Below are 17,085 nucleotides of genomic sequence, written 5' to 3' on the forward strand. Positions count from 1 at the left end.
GAAAAATGCTTTTAGTTACTACTTTTTTCTTTTGCTTCTCAACGAGGACCTGTCAGATCAATGGGATTCTTGAAAGCAGTGTAGTCAGTAAGCCTTTATATAAACATCACTGGATGGAGCTGGTACATTAAGTCTAGTATAATTTTTATGTTATTGTAGGCTCACTAAGAAATGTGTTGGAAACAAAGAAAAATTTGACATGTAATTACACAGCCAGTGAAACTGGTTTTAAAGAAAAATATACAGAATATCTGCCTCAGATCTATCTGTCTCTGCCTGTCTGCTGTCTATCAATCTAGCCATCTATCTACCTGCCTGTCTGTATGTATGTACATTTATGTAATCATTTGAAACAACGATATCGCATTCTTTGTAGCCCAGTCATCCACCCCAACCTCCTTCTTAAGAAACTGTGCAATGGAACACATCAACCCACTTTAACCTTTGCTACTGACACAGAACAGTCATTATCTGCAAGAGGTTGCTTGTCAATTTAAGCATTTTAAGCATTTAAACAAATGACAGATGCTGCTTTTTGGTGAGGACAAAAAGCAGCATGTACATGTCTGTTAATTTACTCACTGAAGAGACTGTAGGTTTGGAAGATGCCCATGTCTATTTCAGACCACTGGGGCCTCATATTCGCTTCAGATGAACTTCATAATTGATTTTTACACAGAGCAAGGACTGTGGATTTTGTTCCACATCACTTACATTAAAATGGTTTTAGGAAGGGATCTCTTTGCGGGATAGTGTGCACAGAGGAAACAATAACAGCAACCAATATCCCTTCCAATGTATGGGCATGTCAGTTTTGTTTTAAAATAAACTTGAAAAACCTATCCTTTCATACCGAGATTGTACTTATAAAGCAAAGTCCCTAAGGTGAGTCCTGCATTATTAGCTAATTTTGTGACCCTGTCAGGATCTTTATCAAAATCTAGTTTTGAGAGCTTAATTTTTTAGTCACCTTCCTAATTAAGTGGCAAAATATTAGGACCACTTTTCATGAACACATGTTGCAAAAAAAAAAAAAAAAAACAGGTTCATGTAAACAAAATTTGCTCATGTAAATGTAATTTGCAGAACTATCGTCTGATGTCTATGCATATTCACATCAGACAGAGAAAAGAAAAACAGGTCTGGAACAATGCAGTCACCTCTTCTCTGGAAATAACCAGGAATTAAATGTGCTTTACAGGCCAAAACATACAGCACTGTTAGCAGATTTTTTTTGGCACCAGGAACTATGAATGTGTTTTACATGACCAACCAAGTCAAACGCAGCCATATTTCCTGGTGCCAAAAAAAGATTTTGAATTTCCATTTTTTTCCCTCATTCTTCTTACATAATGTTTTTTCCTCCTTGTAAATAAAGCAACAATAGCCTGCATTATGTGGATATGGAAATACATAATCTACAGATTTGTTTTAAAAATTAAAGACACTTTTTGAGAGGATGTAAACATTTATATTTGTGACAAAAGCTTCAAATTTAAAGGCTGCTAAATGTTTATCTTATTTTTAAATAGTCTACAAACTTAATTGTAATTCATTAAAAAAAAAAACTTGTACAGGCATATTTATACTTCCTATCAATCAACATTAAATGGTAGGAATCCCGACATAACTGTTTGTCTGGAATGTCTTTCAAAAAAGTCTGAACAAATTATCAAAAACACTGATCTCTGCTCATCAGCCCAAGAGAATTCTTGCGGGGAAATAAAATCTACCCAAATGCCACATAGAGGCGGTTTCAGTCCCGCTGCTGGGTGTGCTGAGCCAATAAAAAGAGGGAGGATGAGGCTGCACAGCTGTTACCCGACAGAGAGGAGGACAGGTGCGTCAAAGGTAAGACACTCAGCTGCTCAGGACAATTGAATTCAGCTGCAGCAGAAAAGTCTTGCTTTAATTAACTGAAAGGGACTCTGTATTATTATTATTTTTTAATTGAGAGGATTAGTCGTTTTTAGAGTGTAACATTGTGAAATTTAGTATTAGATGTAAGCCTAGTATTTCATTTAAAAAAAACAAACAATTTATGTTTATAAGTTGACATTTAAGTGTGCACCGCTTTCTTGCACAACCTAACTGTTCAGTGCCGCTTTCAATGAGTCAAATTGGAATCCACTAGAAAAAAATGTGAGTCTAGTAAACTGATGAATTCACTCTCTCATTCATTCATTTGGATGGCTGCAGGTGCATTTTCTTGCCCGGCATTTAATATTGATGGTTGTTTGTTTTTGGTGAACAAACGGTGAGTTTTTCTTCTTTCTTTAATTTTAGATGAACTGGCTTGTAGTTGCGTTTGCTGTGTGCGCTCTTGTGCCCAGTGTCCACTGCGCCTCAGACGCTATCGGTAGGTATTATTCATCTTGGCGTTATCTTGGATTTAGTGACTTTTACAGCAAACAATGCGTCTCTACATAAATAAATGAATCACTTATCTCATTTCCTTCTCCAGCCTGGTGTTATGATCAGCCAAGCTGCAGTGAGTATCCTAACCCTCCTATCTCTAACAGCCTACATCCTTGTCACTGCTGCTCCTCTGCAGATACTCATCTTGTTTCTGTTTATAGATGACACTACCTGGCCAGTCATTGCTGCTAATTATTGCAACGGCACTCGACAGTCGCCCATTAACATCGTCTCAGCATCTGCCGAACCTGACTCCAGCCTGGTTGCATTCACCTTTAATAATTACAGCAGCACCTCCGCCCTAAAAAAGATCGAAAACACCGGCAAGACAAGTGAGTAGTGGGTGTGGGTAGAACCTTCTCAAATTGCGCTAGACGCTTCTGTTAGCCTATATCTTATGCAGCCTTGCAGGTAGGATTTACCTTCTCATTACAATAGAATTAGGTTTCCCTTTTTTTTTTTTTTTTTTTAGGTCAGGGGTGTTGTCAGGAATGTACTTTTTGTGTTTTTTTTGTTTTTTGTTTTGTTTTTTTTAAACACAAAGTGATCATAATGGAACTGTAGTTTTTATGTTTTACCTTGCAAGTGACTTGCAGAGTAAAAAGTGACAAGTGGTTTTTTTTTAATTTATTTTTTACCCTCTTTCAGTCAAAGTTGCCTTAGGAAGCGGTGTTGGGATCTCAGGAGGAGCCCTGACCGAGGCCTATGACAGCCTGCAGTTCCACTTGCACTGGGGTAATGGCAGCGCTTTTCCCGGTTCCGAGCACACTGTGAATGGGAAGCGATATCCCATGGAGGTATAGTACACAGTTTGTTTCACGTTGAGCTATGAATGGGGTGTTTCTTCAGTAAATCCATATTAAAATGCTTTTACTTCACTCCCACAGCTGCACATTGTTAACAGCAAGTCATCCTATCATGGGAACACGACTCAAGCCATTGCGGACTCAACAGGACTTGCTGCTCTTGGTTTCTTCATTGAGGTTAGAATTTATGCATTTAAATGTCACAACAGTGGTGGACTCGGGCTGTCTGAGGGGCAGGGGTGAAAAAATACATAAAGGGCACCTGATTAGCAAAGAACAATGATTCATTTTTGTTTTAAAAAAAAAAAAAAAAAAAAAAAGCTACATCCCCAATTAAGATTAACATTTTTTAGGGTGATAAGGAAAATAACACCTCTGTTTTGACTGAGACTGTGTCCATATTTTCTTTAAAGGACATAAGCATAGCTTGGACATTGCTGGTCATTGCTAATGCAAACATACCTTTTATCTCATCTTCTCCCTTGCTGCCTTTAGCTGCTTTTTGAAGATCCCTTAGTATCGTCTTCAATTTTCTTTCTCTAGGCATTCTGTAATCATAGGGTAACCCAATGCTAATCTCCTTCTCCAAGTACAAATTAGTCTAAAGGTAAAAAAGCTAAAGGGAGCTAAAGGGTTGTTAACACATTTTGAATAAAGAATACTCCTATTTATTAAAGTCTAATGAAACAATGTGCACACTTTTTAGGAAATGGCAGGTGATGCAACTGGACAACCTGAAAGCTGGCGCACACTGACCTCCTACCTGGCCAACATCACAGAAAGCGGTGAGACGATGTTTTACATGTTTTCTAGCAGAGAATTTGACGTAATGTTTTGGAATCACTATAGTGTGTCAGCTACAGTCCTTCATAGGTTGTGTTTCTGTTCTCAGGCCAGACTGCTACAATTGCATCTGGAATTTCACTGGATGATCTCCTGGTTGGAGTGGATCGCACCAAGTATTATCGTTACCTTGGCTCCTTGACAACCCCAACTTGCAATGAAGCTGTGGTCTGGACAGTGTTTAAGGATACAATCAAAGTCAGCAAAGATTTGGTGAGTTTTTCTGGCAATGTCTTAAAGTATGTTTTTTCATATTAACTAAAATGGCCAGTATAGTGGGCACAAATGCTTTAACATTGCTTCATGCAGCTAACTGGCTCAATGTCTCATCTCCAGATTGACCTCTTCAGCACAACACCGCACGTCTCCAACAGCACATCACCTCTTATGATAAATGTCTACAGAAACATCCAGCCAGCCCAGCCAGTCAGAACACAGGGTACGTCTACGTCACAGGCTTCCACAACCTGCTACTCTCTAGGGCTGATTGCCCTGAGCCTTGCACTGGTGAGAGGTTAGAGCCACAAAGGGGGGGAAAAAAGCATTGTTGTGGTATCTCAGCAACTTATGGTGCAGATTAATCTGTTTAGTAATGGGAATACACTTTTTTCACCACCATCATTCATCGCCTTTTCCACATGATTTATATGACTTTAGCCATCTCCAAATTATTAATGATCAAATGTACCTGTATGCGCTGAATACTACATGTCATTAGTGCCTTCAGTTCAGTATGCACAGTGTATTACATCAGTCTTTTCACATGTTGCAAAACTGAGCCTCAACACCATAAGAACTTTGCTGCTCCCAATGTAGCTCTCTCTCTATATATATTAACATCATATCATGACATGCTTAAAATGCATATTAATCATAATGATGGCTGCCTCTGCTCTAATATCAATCATATTGTTTTCAGGGGTGTGATAAGTTATAAAGAAATATTTATCCATAATCAGATTTTTATCCATGTTTATGCGTATGCTTGCACTATTTGCATACTAACTAGAATTTTGCCTTTTGTTGGTAGTATGAACAATTCAGGCACAGCTCATGTCTTTGGGTTGAGGTGCCTGGAAGAAGGTGATGTACTTTGCACTAGGTTTATTGATCACTGATCGCTAGTTTAGAAATCCATCCAGCAATAATCTCAGTGTGACAGTGTTTAGTTACATTAAAATCTGCCTTAATGTTGGCATGTACCTGTCTGAAGAGTTTCTACCAATAGTTGTTGCAGATTATGGTAATGTTATATTTTTGTATTTTTAGATTGTATAGTACCTGATTAGCTTTTATTTGTGCTCATTCCCTGACGTGTACATCGGTGCAGATACTCATTGCCAAGCTGGACACTCAAAATGGAACTTGTGCTACCTCTTGCAGTTGGTGTAGTGAAGGATTGTCACTCAATCGAATGAACACCATTATTTATCAGTTTAGTCCTGTGTTACACTATTTGCACATGAAACAGAACTGTGAACTGTTGATCTTGTTAAATGTCTGTAAATTAAAATTATTTGTCAATTACTTTCTTCTGCAGTCCTGGTTTTACTTCAATAATGTGGAACAAATGCACTTAAAACATGTTATAAAGGAATGTTGTAAAATGTATTTCAAAAAACAAACAAAAAAAACTACTGTTACCTATTTTTTTAAGAATGGCACAGTATAAGAGCATCAAATTTAATCTCTATTGTTGCACTTGTACTCAACCTGAGATGGACACTTGAAACCTGGCTTTTGAGTGCTTACTATTATAGTTGACAAAACATTAGATTACATAAAAGCCTGCTATACTTATCATAGTGGCGTACTTTATTTCAAAGCTCATTTAATTCCAAGCTGCTTTGCTTTTTTATACTTGGTGCCTGTCAGGATGCAATTGTTCCTCATTGCGCTTTTGCCAAGCACAATCGTTTGACCTTGGCAGATAAACTGTCCCATTTACACTGTACTGAAATATTTTCCACTTCAGGAACTGAATAAATATTCCTGTGCAAACTTCCTTGTATATCTTGAATGTGCTATGCATTATAGATTCAATGGTTAACTAGATGTATTATTAATGAAGTGTTCAAAGTTAAAAAGAAAAGATGAAGGCCTTTTGGAGAGGTTTGCATAAATCAAGGTAAAGTATGCACCTGTGCATCAGTCTTCTTTATTTACTAAGGACTTAATTTTACATGTGATTAAACGGGCTTTACATGTAATCTGATTTTGATTTTGAGTTATCAGAGTTGACAGTTGTCATATCTGAAGGGAGTCTGAACCAACATGTGAAGCGAGAATAAGGAAAAATGCACACTAGTTCATCTGGCTAAACGACAATCAGGCATTCTTATCATTGTGCTTTACTTCCACTACATAAAAGACTTGTCACTGAGATAAGCATGTCAAAGCCCAGGAGGGGTGTTCCTAATTAACATACAAATCAGTTGTCCAGGCTGAGACATAGGGAACCATTACTGGAGAATGACAAGCATGTGCTCGTCACATATCATGTGAGCAGTTTCAGCCTGGAGGAGGTGAGATCAAGAGATAATTTTCTAAACTAAAGAGGTTAGTCAAGGACAAAAGATACAACGCAAAAAAGAAACTAATATGAGGATTTTAATTTGTGACATTTTAATGATATTTTCTAGCATTTGCTTAGAAATTGATCTATTTGTTGATTTCTTGCTTAACTACCTCTGGCCTGACCTGAGAAAAACATGACATGCCAATCAAAATCCCTAAACCCCATTAACTTACAGCAAAGAATGATTAATGTAACAGTGAAGTAGGGTAACAAAGGTTATTTTAGAGACGATGTCGAGTTGCCCTGCAGACGGATCTGCAGGAGGAATCGTCACCGAACTGCATTACATCTGCAAAGCTTAGCTCCACTTAAAAAGCAGCTCCATTTCAAAAGCATTACAGTGGACAGATGGACCCGATAGTTAAAAACGTGCCCCCAGCAAATTTGAATAATCACATAAAAAATAAAATGGTCATGTTTAACAGTTTAAAAGTTGGTATAAAAGAACTATAACTTTGGAAAATAAAGCTCAAATGTATAAAATACTGTCAAGCATGAACTTTTCATTCATTATTAAACAAAAGGGTATTTTTACACTGTGATCATTCCTATGTCCATGTTTTGAAATTGTCCTTATTTCCTCTGAAATGTATTTACACATATAACAACCAGCATGAAACTCAAAAATATAAAAATGGGGCAACAGTAAACCTCCTGGCCCTTCTGAGTTAGTCTACAGTTTTTATTTACTTTTTAAGCATAGTCTGTTTTGTACATAAACAAATCTTCTCTGAATTCTAAGAAATGAGCTTTGATAAAGGCATTGCCAGACCATTGCACTTTAGTATGTTTGTGTTACCTGTTGGGATACTTACTGTCTAAACATACAGTAAGGTGGTTGTATAAGGCTTCATTATGAGAGAGTAGCCAGAGTGCTGGATTTCAGTGTTGAATTTCCATACATTCTCCTATACAGGCTGCCTGTAATCCAATACTTACTCTAGAAAAAGGAGGGCTGTAACTCTAGCAGGGTGAAGGGAAGACAGTGAGTAATATGTTCTGATAAGGCAACATATTTACAGTAACATATGAAGTATTTAACCCTGGCTTTTCATAACACCAGTATGTAATTTGAAGCCAGCTTTTGGGTTGTGATAAATGCAGATGTTAAGAACCTTTATTATGCTCCAGTGGAATGAGAGCACAAGTACAAAGACACCCTCTTGGTTTGAACAGACATCAGACAAATCTCAAACTCAGGTTTCTATTTTCTATTAAACTCATTGATTACCAATAAAAAAGAGATCAGGACAAGCCAGCTGCTCCTTAATGGAGATGGAGATGATCCCTTTATGTCGCAGATGCAATCCTTTGGGGTTCGAGGATTGACTGGAGGAGTTGGACATTTGAGCCAGTCTTCACCGGTAGATTTAGGAGAAACATGACCTTCGTTCAGTCCTCCGTTCTTCAGCACCCAGTACAGTTTGTCCTTGAAGAAGTAGGTGTCTCCTAAAGAGCAGCAGCAGCAGTGTTATTCTCATCCTTTTGTCTTTTTCATCACATATTGAATAAAACATTAGCCTATTTATTTACCAGAATAGAAATTCAATTCAATTCAATTTATTTATTTATTTTTTATTATTATATCATTTCATTATTTTATCATTAGATGTTCTAGTTTATAAAAGTACATTCTACATTATTACTCCACTAGGGGGAACTATTGGACTTTTTACTTAATTACATTTGATCTGACAGTCATAGTTACAACTTCCAGGTTATATTTCATTCAAAACATCTAATTAGTTTATGACAAATGATACACTGTAGATTAAACCCTAAATTAAAATGCTGCTTACATGTTAATGTATCAATAATAATACAATAATATAATAAATACAACAATATAACACCCTGAAGGGGATATTAGGTATAATGAGTTCTTTTAGTTTTGGTACTGCTAGTACATTTAGCTGATAATACTTACATTGTGGTATTGCCCCTTTTAAAGCTGGAGTGCAGGACTTTTGTCTCCCCCCTCTGGCAGTGAGAGTAAAGGGGGGCGCATGCTATATATATATATATATATATATATATATATATATATATATATATATATATATGTATATGTATATATATATATCGTCATTTGATATTTATTTGATGTGGCCATTTTCTGTGCACATATAGCACTTGTCCTCTATTTGCTCAGGACGCTCATGGTTTTTAAAGTTGACTGCATAGCAAGGTAATATTCCAGCCAGATAGTAGACTTATGGTGTTTGAACATCTTATCTTGACATAGATCAGTTGTTTGCTGTTGCTTTCATGCCTTTCAGCTGCTTGCGCGTGTCTGTTGAAAAATGTCATCACCCTAAAATAAGCTTCTCTATGGCCTTGTTTATTTATGTAGTGATGGTGTCAGAAACTTATCACATATTTATCCACAAAACAATATTACCTTTCCAGCTGATGACGTCATCTATGGGGGAGGGCACTCCTTCCCAGAGGCTGATGTCCCGCGGGTAGTCTGGCTCCAGCTGTCGGGTCACCTTTTCATTTTTACGGCTCTCGTCCAACCTCCAAAACTCATCACCGCTGAACAGGTAGGTCTTGCCGTTATGGGCCCAGATGAAGGCTGCATCCACCCTGTTCACCGGTACCCCACTCTTTGTCCTCATTCCCCATTCAGACAGGGGCTGTGGGTAACCGCTCATGGCCACCGTGTCCTTGAAGACCCAGTACTGAGATCCTGACAGACATAAGAAAGTATGAGAGAAAGTATTTCATAATTTACTTGTGTAAGTTAGACTGAAATAGAAGTTTGTAATGTTCACTCATTTTTATCATGAACAACTGATGGTTAACAGGTTAAGTATAAAAAGTAATAACTTGTTTATTGTAGATCTTTATTTTGATTTATTTAATTCATTTTTACTAAGGAGGCCTCATACAATCATGTCTCCTATTGGATTGAGTCTTTGTTTTTTGGTCTAGATTTTTTATTCTTTCTGTTCAAATCAAATCAAATCAAATCAAATCAAATCAAATCAAATCAAATCAAATCAAATCAAATCAAATCAAATCAAATCAAATCAAATTTTATCTGTGTTTCTGCTGACGGTTTTATTAGTCCGATGAAACTCTAGTGTTCAAATCCACTGCCTTCAAAATAACATCCAAGAACCAAGACTCAAAACTGTGATCGCCAAACTTAGATTCAAACCACAGCCGTGCAGAAGCACAAGATTTTGCTTCTCACCGATGAAGAAGATGATATGACTGTCACTCTTCCTCTCATACACAGCATCGATCTTGTTTGTTCCTGGAGGAAGGCCGATCCAGAAGTTTTTGATCTGAGCCGGATTTAAGGAGACCAAAGACCCGTCTTGCTTGGTCCTCCAGAAGTGAGCACCTTTCCAGGAAAAGACAGTGAACATGACACCAACATGTGTGACTGTACACTCCATAGATCACATATAAAATACCAGCAAATTCTGAATATCTTTAAGCAATTCAGACAATTACAATAATTTTGGAGTCTAAGGATTCCCACATTGATCTGTTTTGAGCATCCCAGACAGTTTTTCCTTACCTTTAAAAAAGAAGACCTCTCCCCTGATATTGGCCACTGCGTCAAAATCTCCCTGACAGCGCTCGAGGAATGAGGGGTCATACCTGGGACAGCAGAAGTTTAGCCAAAAATTAGTTGAAATTGTATTTTCGTAGGATGTAGTATGATAGAGATTCACCAGAGGGTGCAACAAGACCAAACTGTCACAGTGAGGATCGATCAGAAGGCTTTTATCAGCATCCACTGGTCTTAAATTACTCCTCATCACTCATTTGCCTATCCTAAACTGAGTGCCTCAATGTGATATTCATAGTTTGTATTGTCTAGATGGATGTGCAGTACTTTTATCACCCTGCTTGCTCTGGCTCAACTCACTCCTTTGTTGGTCTTGGCGGAGGTGGACTCGGCAGGCGTGGGAGGTCAGGATCAACACCACCTGGTGGCCCGCCGTCCTTCGCACCTGTGACGGAAAGGTGACAGCAGATAACGTTGAAGAGGTGGTGAAAGCCGATGACAGCACAAATTTTGCAAGCAACCCACATTCTTCTCAGTAGCCAGAGGAGTTTGACACACAGGACGCAAACACACAATGTTCCTTTTTTTAAGACAGGCAAGCTGCACGGTTGCATGAGTGCACTTTCACATACATATCAGAGAGCAGGTTTTGCCTCTTCATTTGGTTTTATGAACATCTGTATCCTTTGTGGAATGTTTTATTAAGCTATAAAACAATACACTTGCAATGGAAAATAAAGATGTTTTTTTTCTTTACTTATTATATAAGCTCATCACATAAACCAACCAAACAATCAGAAACATTTCCTACTAGTTTATGGCCACGACTTCTCCATTTTTGAGGATATTACAGGGTCAGGGCCTATCATAAATCACTAGCAGTTAAAATGAACAGTTTCTATTTTATTTTATAGCTCAATTAATCAAGTAATATGAGAATTCTGGACAGGATAAACTGGTAAAAAATGATTCAAGGAGATTTCTGGGACCGAGGATTTCAATGTCGGTCTGTCGCTCCGTCTGCCAGTCCACCACATTGATCCAGACTAAAATATCTCAACAACGACTGGATGGATTGCCATGAAATTTGGTTCCATACATTCATGTTCCCTAGAAGATGAAACCTACAGACTTTGGTGGTCCCCTGACTTTTCAAGTCAAAATTTGACTTTGTTCAATACTTTGTTGCATGACTTAAGTCCTGCAAAACTATATTCAAGTTAAGAAATGTTAGCATGCTACTAGAGCACAGTAAACTGAGATTGTAAACCTGGTAAATATTACCTGCTAAACATCAGCATGTTAGTATAGTCACTTTTAGCATTTAGCTCAAAGCACCACTGTGTCTACTAGAAGTACAGCCTTACAGGGCCGCTAGCATGGCTGTAGACTCTTTGTCTTGTTTCCCCGCATTTCATAAACTTGCAAGTCTACTTGCCCGTTTTAATATGTTCCTTGTGGGAGGTTTCATGTCAGTGATGTAATTTACCAGAATAAAACCACTGCAACATAATGGACAGCCGCCAAAATATGCAGTAAGCCATTTTAAGTCCCAAAGAAGAGTTTATGGTTGCCCTCCTGTTTCCTCAAGTTTCATGTTTCAATCTTTAAGACAGACATGAAAAACACACAACGCATATTGTAAGTTGGATCTAATAAATGTCATAGACATCAGTTTGAGATGTACTCTATGATTCAAAATGCAGTTAGTTCGACTGGTCACTGACCGTAAAGCTGCTGGATGGCCTGTCTGTCGTCCTGGGCCAGCTTGAATTGGCGAATGTCTTCCACAGGACCCTGGTAGTACGGCCTCATGATGGATGGGTCAGAGGAAGAATGGCCCAGGCCCAGCGCATGGCCGAACGTGTGCACTGCAACTGTGAACAAGTCTGTGCTTCCGCTGTTACCTGAGGAAATGTGAAGTAAAAGTGTTACTGGGCCACATAAACAACTAAATTGGGGTTTTGATGGTACTCAATATGCAGATGTATTTTCTGCTTTTCTGACTTTTAAAACCAGTTCATTAGATGAGGACTGTTTTCTTTTTTGATTACTACAGATCACTCTCTCATTACACTTTTCTAAGGCAGGCTATCACACATTTCCTGAGAACAGGTTCTCCAGCCATCATCTATTCACCATGATTTCAATCAGTAAATACCTCCATAGCTCCATATCTCATCATCATCAAAGTGTGTGTCACCCGACACCTCATCCCTCCCAGGAAAAAAGGCGTGGGCCAGGGTGCCACCCTGCCCGTCAAAAGGGTACCCATCGTCATGCAGCAAGCGGGAAAAAGACACTCTGATGTCCCCTCCAGCTACCGCCCTGCTGTTGTCACTCGGCAGCCGACGGAAACTCAAGGGGGCCGCGTCACTCCAGGCTTTGAAGGCGTGAGTCAGGATGGTGTCCACCAAATTGTCAGGCAAGTTGGGTGAGATGGAAGGTGATGGATAGCTGTGGACACTGCAAACAGGAATAGAAAATGTATTAAAACAAAGTTGTCTATATAAACAAAGTTTATCTACAGTAGATTGTGTCTTTCAAAGAATTTTGGTATATTTTGGATATGGATATTTTGGTTTACAGGAGCCTTGCTACTTTTCCAGCTTAACCCAAAGTTTGAGGATATATCTGGTGATATTCTATATCTTTATTTGAATTTTAAATTCTCTGATTTCATGATTGTGCCCCCTGGTCAGCTTTACATACAGATGGGTGACAAATTTAAGGAAAAACCGGTGCAGGTCTGAATGCTTGACCCCTACAGTGAGGGGATCTGGTGGCTCTGTTATGCTTTTGGGGGCATTTTGCTGACATGGTTTGGGTCCACTAGTCCCCTTAGAGGGAAGGGTCACTGCAAATCAATACAAAGTTGTTCTGAGCGATCACCTTTATCCTATGATGAAACATTTCTATCCTGATGGGAGTGGTCTCTTCCAGAATGACAATTCACAGGGCACGAGGGGTCACTAAATGGTTTGATGAGTATGAAAATGATGTGAATCATATACTATGGCCTTCACAGTCACCAGATCTCAACCCAGTTGAACAGCTATGGGAGATTGTGGACTGACATGTTAGACAGCACTCTCCACCACCATCATCAAAACATCAAATGAGGGAATATCTTTTTGAAGAATGGTGTTCATCCCTCCAGAAGAGTTCAAGAGGCTTGTAGAATCAATGCCAAGGCTGAGGAACACCATAAAGGTGATGACTCAGAACAGCTTTGTATTGATTTGCAGTGACCCTTCCCTCCAATGGGACAAGTGGACACAAAACATGCCAGCAAAACACCCCCAACAGCATGACAGAGCCACCAGATCCCCAGCAAAGCTCTGTGACTCATATAGGGAAGCGATAAAACCACAGTGTAACATGACCGGAAACGCACCTCCATGTGAGGTCTGTCTTATGCCACTTAAGGCCTGTCAGAGCATATCTTTTCTTCCTCCTCCTTTTCAGCATGTCCTCACTTCCAACAATATCAGGGAGAGAGCATCGTGGCATAACCATGAGTTTGAGAGTTTCGCTGTCTGGAAGAGAAGCGATTACACACAGTATGTCGAAACAAAAGAGCAGATTACAGGAAGTTTGGGTGCTCATGATATGCAGGACATAAGATGGAAGATATCAACTTGACAGATCCAATATGAGAAGTTACCAAGCACTCCGGTTTCCTGGATCCCACCAAATCTCTGCATGACACGAATGGCTTTCTCAATTCCCTTCTTGGTTTGCAGCTTACTTGTGCGTGGGTCAGGAGGAGGAAGGTAGCCATACCTGCTCAGCCAATCCTGGACAGAAAACAAAGACACCAGAGGATGTTTGGTAATCGGTGTTTTTGGTGCGTTCCCAAAGATGATAACCACAGCACAGGATGATCGGATGTGAGAAAAAACATACTTCCTTCAATGGCGAATGAATTCTCAGTAAATGCACCATTAACCACACTAAACCAAAAATATATCTGAAATTCATCTCTTACATGAGTCGATTTAAGGATTCTGGGTAAATGCTGATGTTATGAATGGTATTTGATACACTGCTCCACTTATGACCAGTTTTCAGTCAGACCCCGCACGTCCCTCACAATACAGTGTGTCAGCCTTTTGTTCTAATTAATATTGCATGAGTCTGTCCTTGAGTGAGTTGCGTCTGTGTACCATTTGCTGTCACAGTAAGTCAATAGAGATTGGATGGCAGGTGAAATAAACTGATTACATGCACCTCTGTCTGTCAAAACAAGCAAAACCTTACTTAACAGTGATTTAAACATGCTCTACTTCCTCTGATTGTCGCCTCCACCCATATACTTAGAGTTGAAAGGGAAAGGTGTTGGCTCCATCAACAGTTGTCTTTCTGTGGGTTTTTACACCACAAAAATGTTTACCTTACAGTAAGCAGTGTAGCTTTAGTCCCTGCATTATATTTCCAACAAGTAAGAAGAATATTTTTTTTCCAGCAAATTCAACTGTTTTTTTGTTTTTTTTAAAATTTATTTTGTTTGACTGATAATATTTTGAAATAGGCAGGTTACCTTATTTTTAAGTAAAACAATCTGTAGACTTTTTCACTCCACTCAGATTTTTATGCATCTGGAGGCCCAGAAACCAGCAGCATCCTGCTGATGCACACTTGACATGATGACTTACATGAAAGAAGGGAAATTTTACTCTTTTTTTCATATACACGACATACTAACACTCATAAATATGTGGCTGCGCAAAAGAATGACTGTTTTATGTCATTTTGGGGAAGCGCATATGTCAGCTGGAAATGGGAATAAGAGAAGCTCAGAGATTTCGAAACTGTGCTTCTGATTTAAAAGAACGCTGCTGCTCGAGTCCTCGCTAAGACCAAGAAAGTGGATCATATAACTCCAGTTCTCAGATCCTTACACTGGCTTCCTGTCTGTCAAAGGATTGATTTTAAAGTACTGCTGTCGGTTTATAAAGCACTGAATGGTTTAGGGCCAAAATACATTTCTCATCTGCTGCTACATCATGAACCATCCAGACCTCTCAGGTCGTCTGGGACAGGTCTGCTTTCTGTCCCCACAGTAAAAACTAAACCTGGAGAGACAGCGTTCAGTTTTTATGCTCCACATATCTGAAACAAACTCCCAGAAAACTGCAGGTCTGCTGCAACTCTCAGTTCTTTTAAATCACAGGTGAAGACTTTTCTGTTTGCTGCTGCCTTTTATTAAACCAAATTTGAGGGTTAATATTTTACACTGCACTGTAACTTTTATTCTCCTGTTTTATCTGTCTTATTCTTTTTTAGCTTCTTTTTATTTCCAAATTTGACTCTTTTTAATTGTATTTAAATGTCTTTTTACTTGTGTTGCCTTTATATTCTGTCTTGATGCCTTTTATGCTCTATGTAAAGCACTTTGAATTGCCTTGTTGTTGAAATGTGTTATACAAATAAACTCGCCTTGCCTTGCCTTCAGCAAAAACTGCTGGTGGTTTGGAGAAATCACCCTCAATTGATGTATAAATATTTATGATTAAATTGACATAATTAGGATTTTACAGTAAATGATTAATTGGCATAGAAGTAAGAAAAAAATATCCATACATTGATATAGCCTATAATCACAGACTTAGACTGAGTTTAAGCAAAAATTAGCTTACAAATAGAAAATTAGACAATATGATGCCATTTCGATATTACACTGAATCATACATTATAGGCTTGCGGAATTAATACATAATCAAATGTCAGCTAAAGGCAAACCACACACATGTAAAACTTTGAATAAAATTACATTTTATCTCATTAATGCTACTCACCACAGCTCTACTGTACTGATCAGGCACTGGGGATGTGCTTCCTGTTACGGCTAAAACCATCCACAGCAGAGGCACCAACTCCATCTCAAAAAAAACACAAAACAAAACAAAACCCTCCGTTATCATTAGGATACTTATTGTTTGGAGAAAACCGTGACATTTCTTGTTTCTTCTTGCTTGTTTCTTATTATCCCAAAGCCAAGATAACAGAGACAAAGCTCACCGTTGTTGCTCTTCTGAAGCATCTGTCCGCTCTCAGAGGAGTAGGCTGGGTTTATCGATCATCCCTCGGTCATCTCTCTCTCTTGGTCTCTGTAAGTGTCTGTCTTTAGTCACGCAACAGCATCTGCATACGCGCGTAAAACATGTTTCAGAACAGGTGCAGTGGTGCGCGTTGGTACAGATACAGGTAAGAGGTCCAGACACTTTTCAGCCATTTTCCAGAGAGTAAGTGGTCAAAGTGACTTTGAAGGAATCTTTCTGATAAATTTTACAATTACAGGACAAAGCAAGTGCCATAATTAGCCAGGATGATATATCAATGGATATAACTTATTGCAGATATATGTGGATTGGTGTATGTTGGCTGATAAGTAAGAAGGGATGTCAGTTTATTTTTTGTTTTTCAACCATCAAATGTCTTGTGCTGACTTAATGATGACTTAATACAAAAAAACAAGGAAGGTGTCAATTTAAAAAAAAAGATCGGATTTTTAAACTCTCAATGTCAATATAGTATCAGCCTAAAAATCCTGCATCGGTCGTGCATTATAAATGACTTATTAACCATATTAACTTATCAGAAATTGGTACCAATTCTGTGTTTTTATATATTTTTATTTGAACCATAGACTGTTTAAAATGTGGGTATAATTTGGGATCATCATGTAATCTACCACCTCTTGGACACAGCAGCAATCCCAGTTAAATAAAGGAAAACCTTGAGTAAGTCTAAAGTTGCTTATTTGTGTTTTGTGCACAAACAAACAAAAGAAGGAAAATAAATTTAAGCTGCGCCTCTGTTAGCCTACAGCTTGTGGCTAGCAGCAATAAAAAGTCAGCTAACTTAAAAAATAAACTCAAAATCCTTGCAAATATATAAATAAGCTA

General features: G+C 38.5%; 2 protein-coding genes across 5 annotated transcripts; one reads left to right on the top strand and one right to left on the bottom strand.

Annotated features, from left to right (window-relative positions):
- The first annotated feature begins 1,779 nt into the window (after positions 1-1,779).
- ca15b (carbonic anhydrase XVb) lies at positions 1,780-5,594 on the top strand. 4 transcript variants are annotated; one of them, XM_044338684.1, is made up of 10 exons: positions 1,780-1,851; positions 2,287-2,359; positions 2,465-2,491; positions 2,580-2,750; positions 3,067-3,215; positions 3,306-3,401; positions 3,931-4,009; positions 4,117-4,280; positions 4,404-4,506; positions 5,398-5,594. In XM_044338684.1, the coding sequence occupies exons 1-10, from the start codon at positions 1,801-1,803 to the stop codon at positions 5,457-5,459; spliced, it is 975 nt and encodes a 324-aa protein (XP_044194619.1). In that variant the 5' UTR covers positions 1,780-1,800; the 3' UTR covers positions 5,460-5,594. The 4 variants fall into 4 exon arrangements, with proteins under 4 accessions (XP_044194619.1, XP_044194618.1, XP_044194620.1 ...); XM_044338683.1 differs by having other exon boundaries at positions 4,404-5,594; XM_044338685.1 differs by lacking the exon at positions 1,780-1,851 and adding an exon at positions 1,871-2,142 and having other exon boundaries at positions 4,404-5,594.
- Positions 5,595-6,460: 866 nt separating this feature from the next.
- mmp25b (matrix metallopeptidase 25b) lies at positions 6,461-16,400 on the bottom strand. Its single transcript, XM_044337841.1, has 10 exons — positions 15,976-16,400; positions 13,842-13,974; positions 13,572-13,713; positions 12,336-12,640; positions 11,902-12,081; positions 10,535-10,619; positions 10,181-10,263; positions 9,848-10,000; positions 9,047-9,337; positions 6,461-8,094 (listed from the first exon to the last, which is right to left on the bottom strand). The coding sequence occupies exons 1-10, from the start codon at positions 16,099-16,101 to the stop codon at positions 7,850-7,852; spliced, it is 1,743 nt and encodes a 580-aa protein (XP_044193776.1). The 5' UTR covers positions 16,102-16,400; the 3' UTR covers positions 6,461-7,849.
- Between the last annotated feature and the right edge of the window lie 685 nt (positions 16,401-17,085).

The sequence above is a fragment of the Thunnus albacares genome, chromosome 20 (genome assembly GCF_914725855.1).
Source record: "Thunnus albacares chromosome 20, fThuAlb1.1, whole genome shotgun sequence".
Taxonomy (NCBI): Eukaryota; Metazoa; Chordata; class Actinopteri; order Scombriformes; family Scombridae; genus Thunnus; species Thunnus albacares.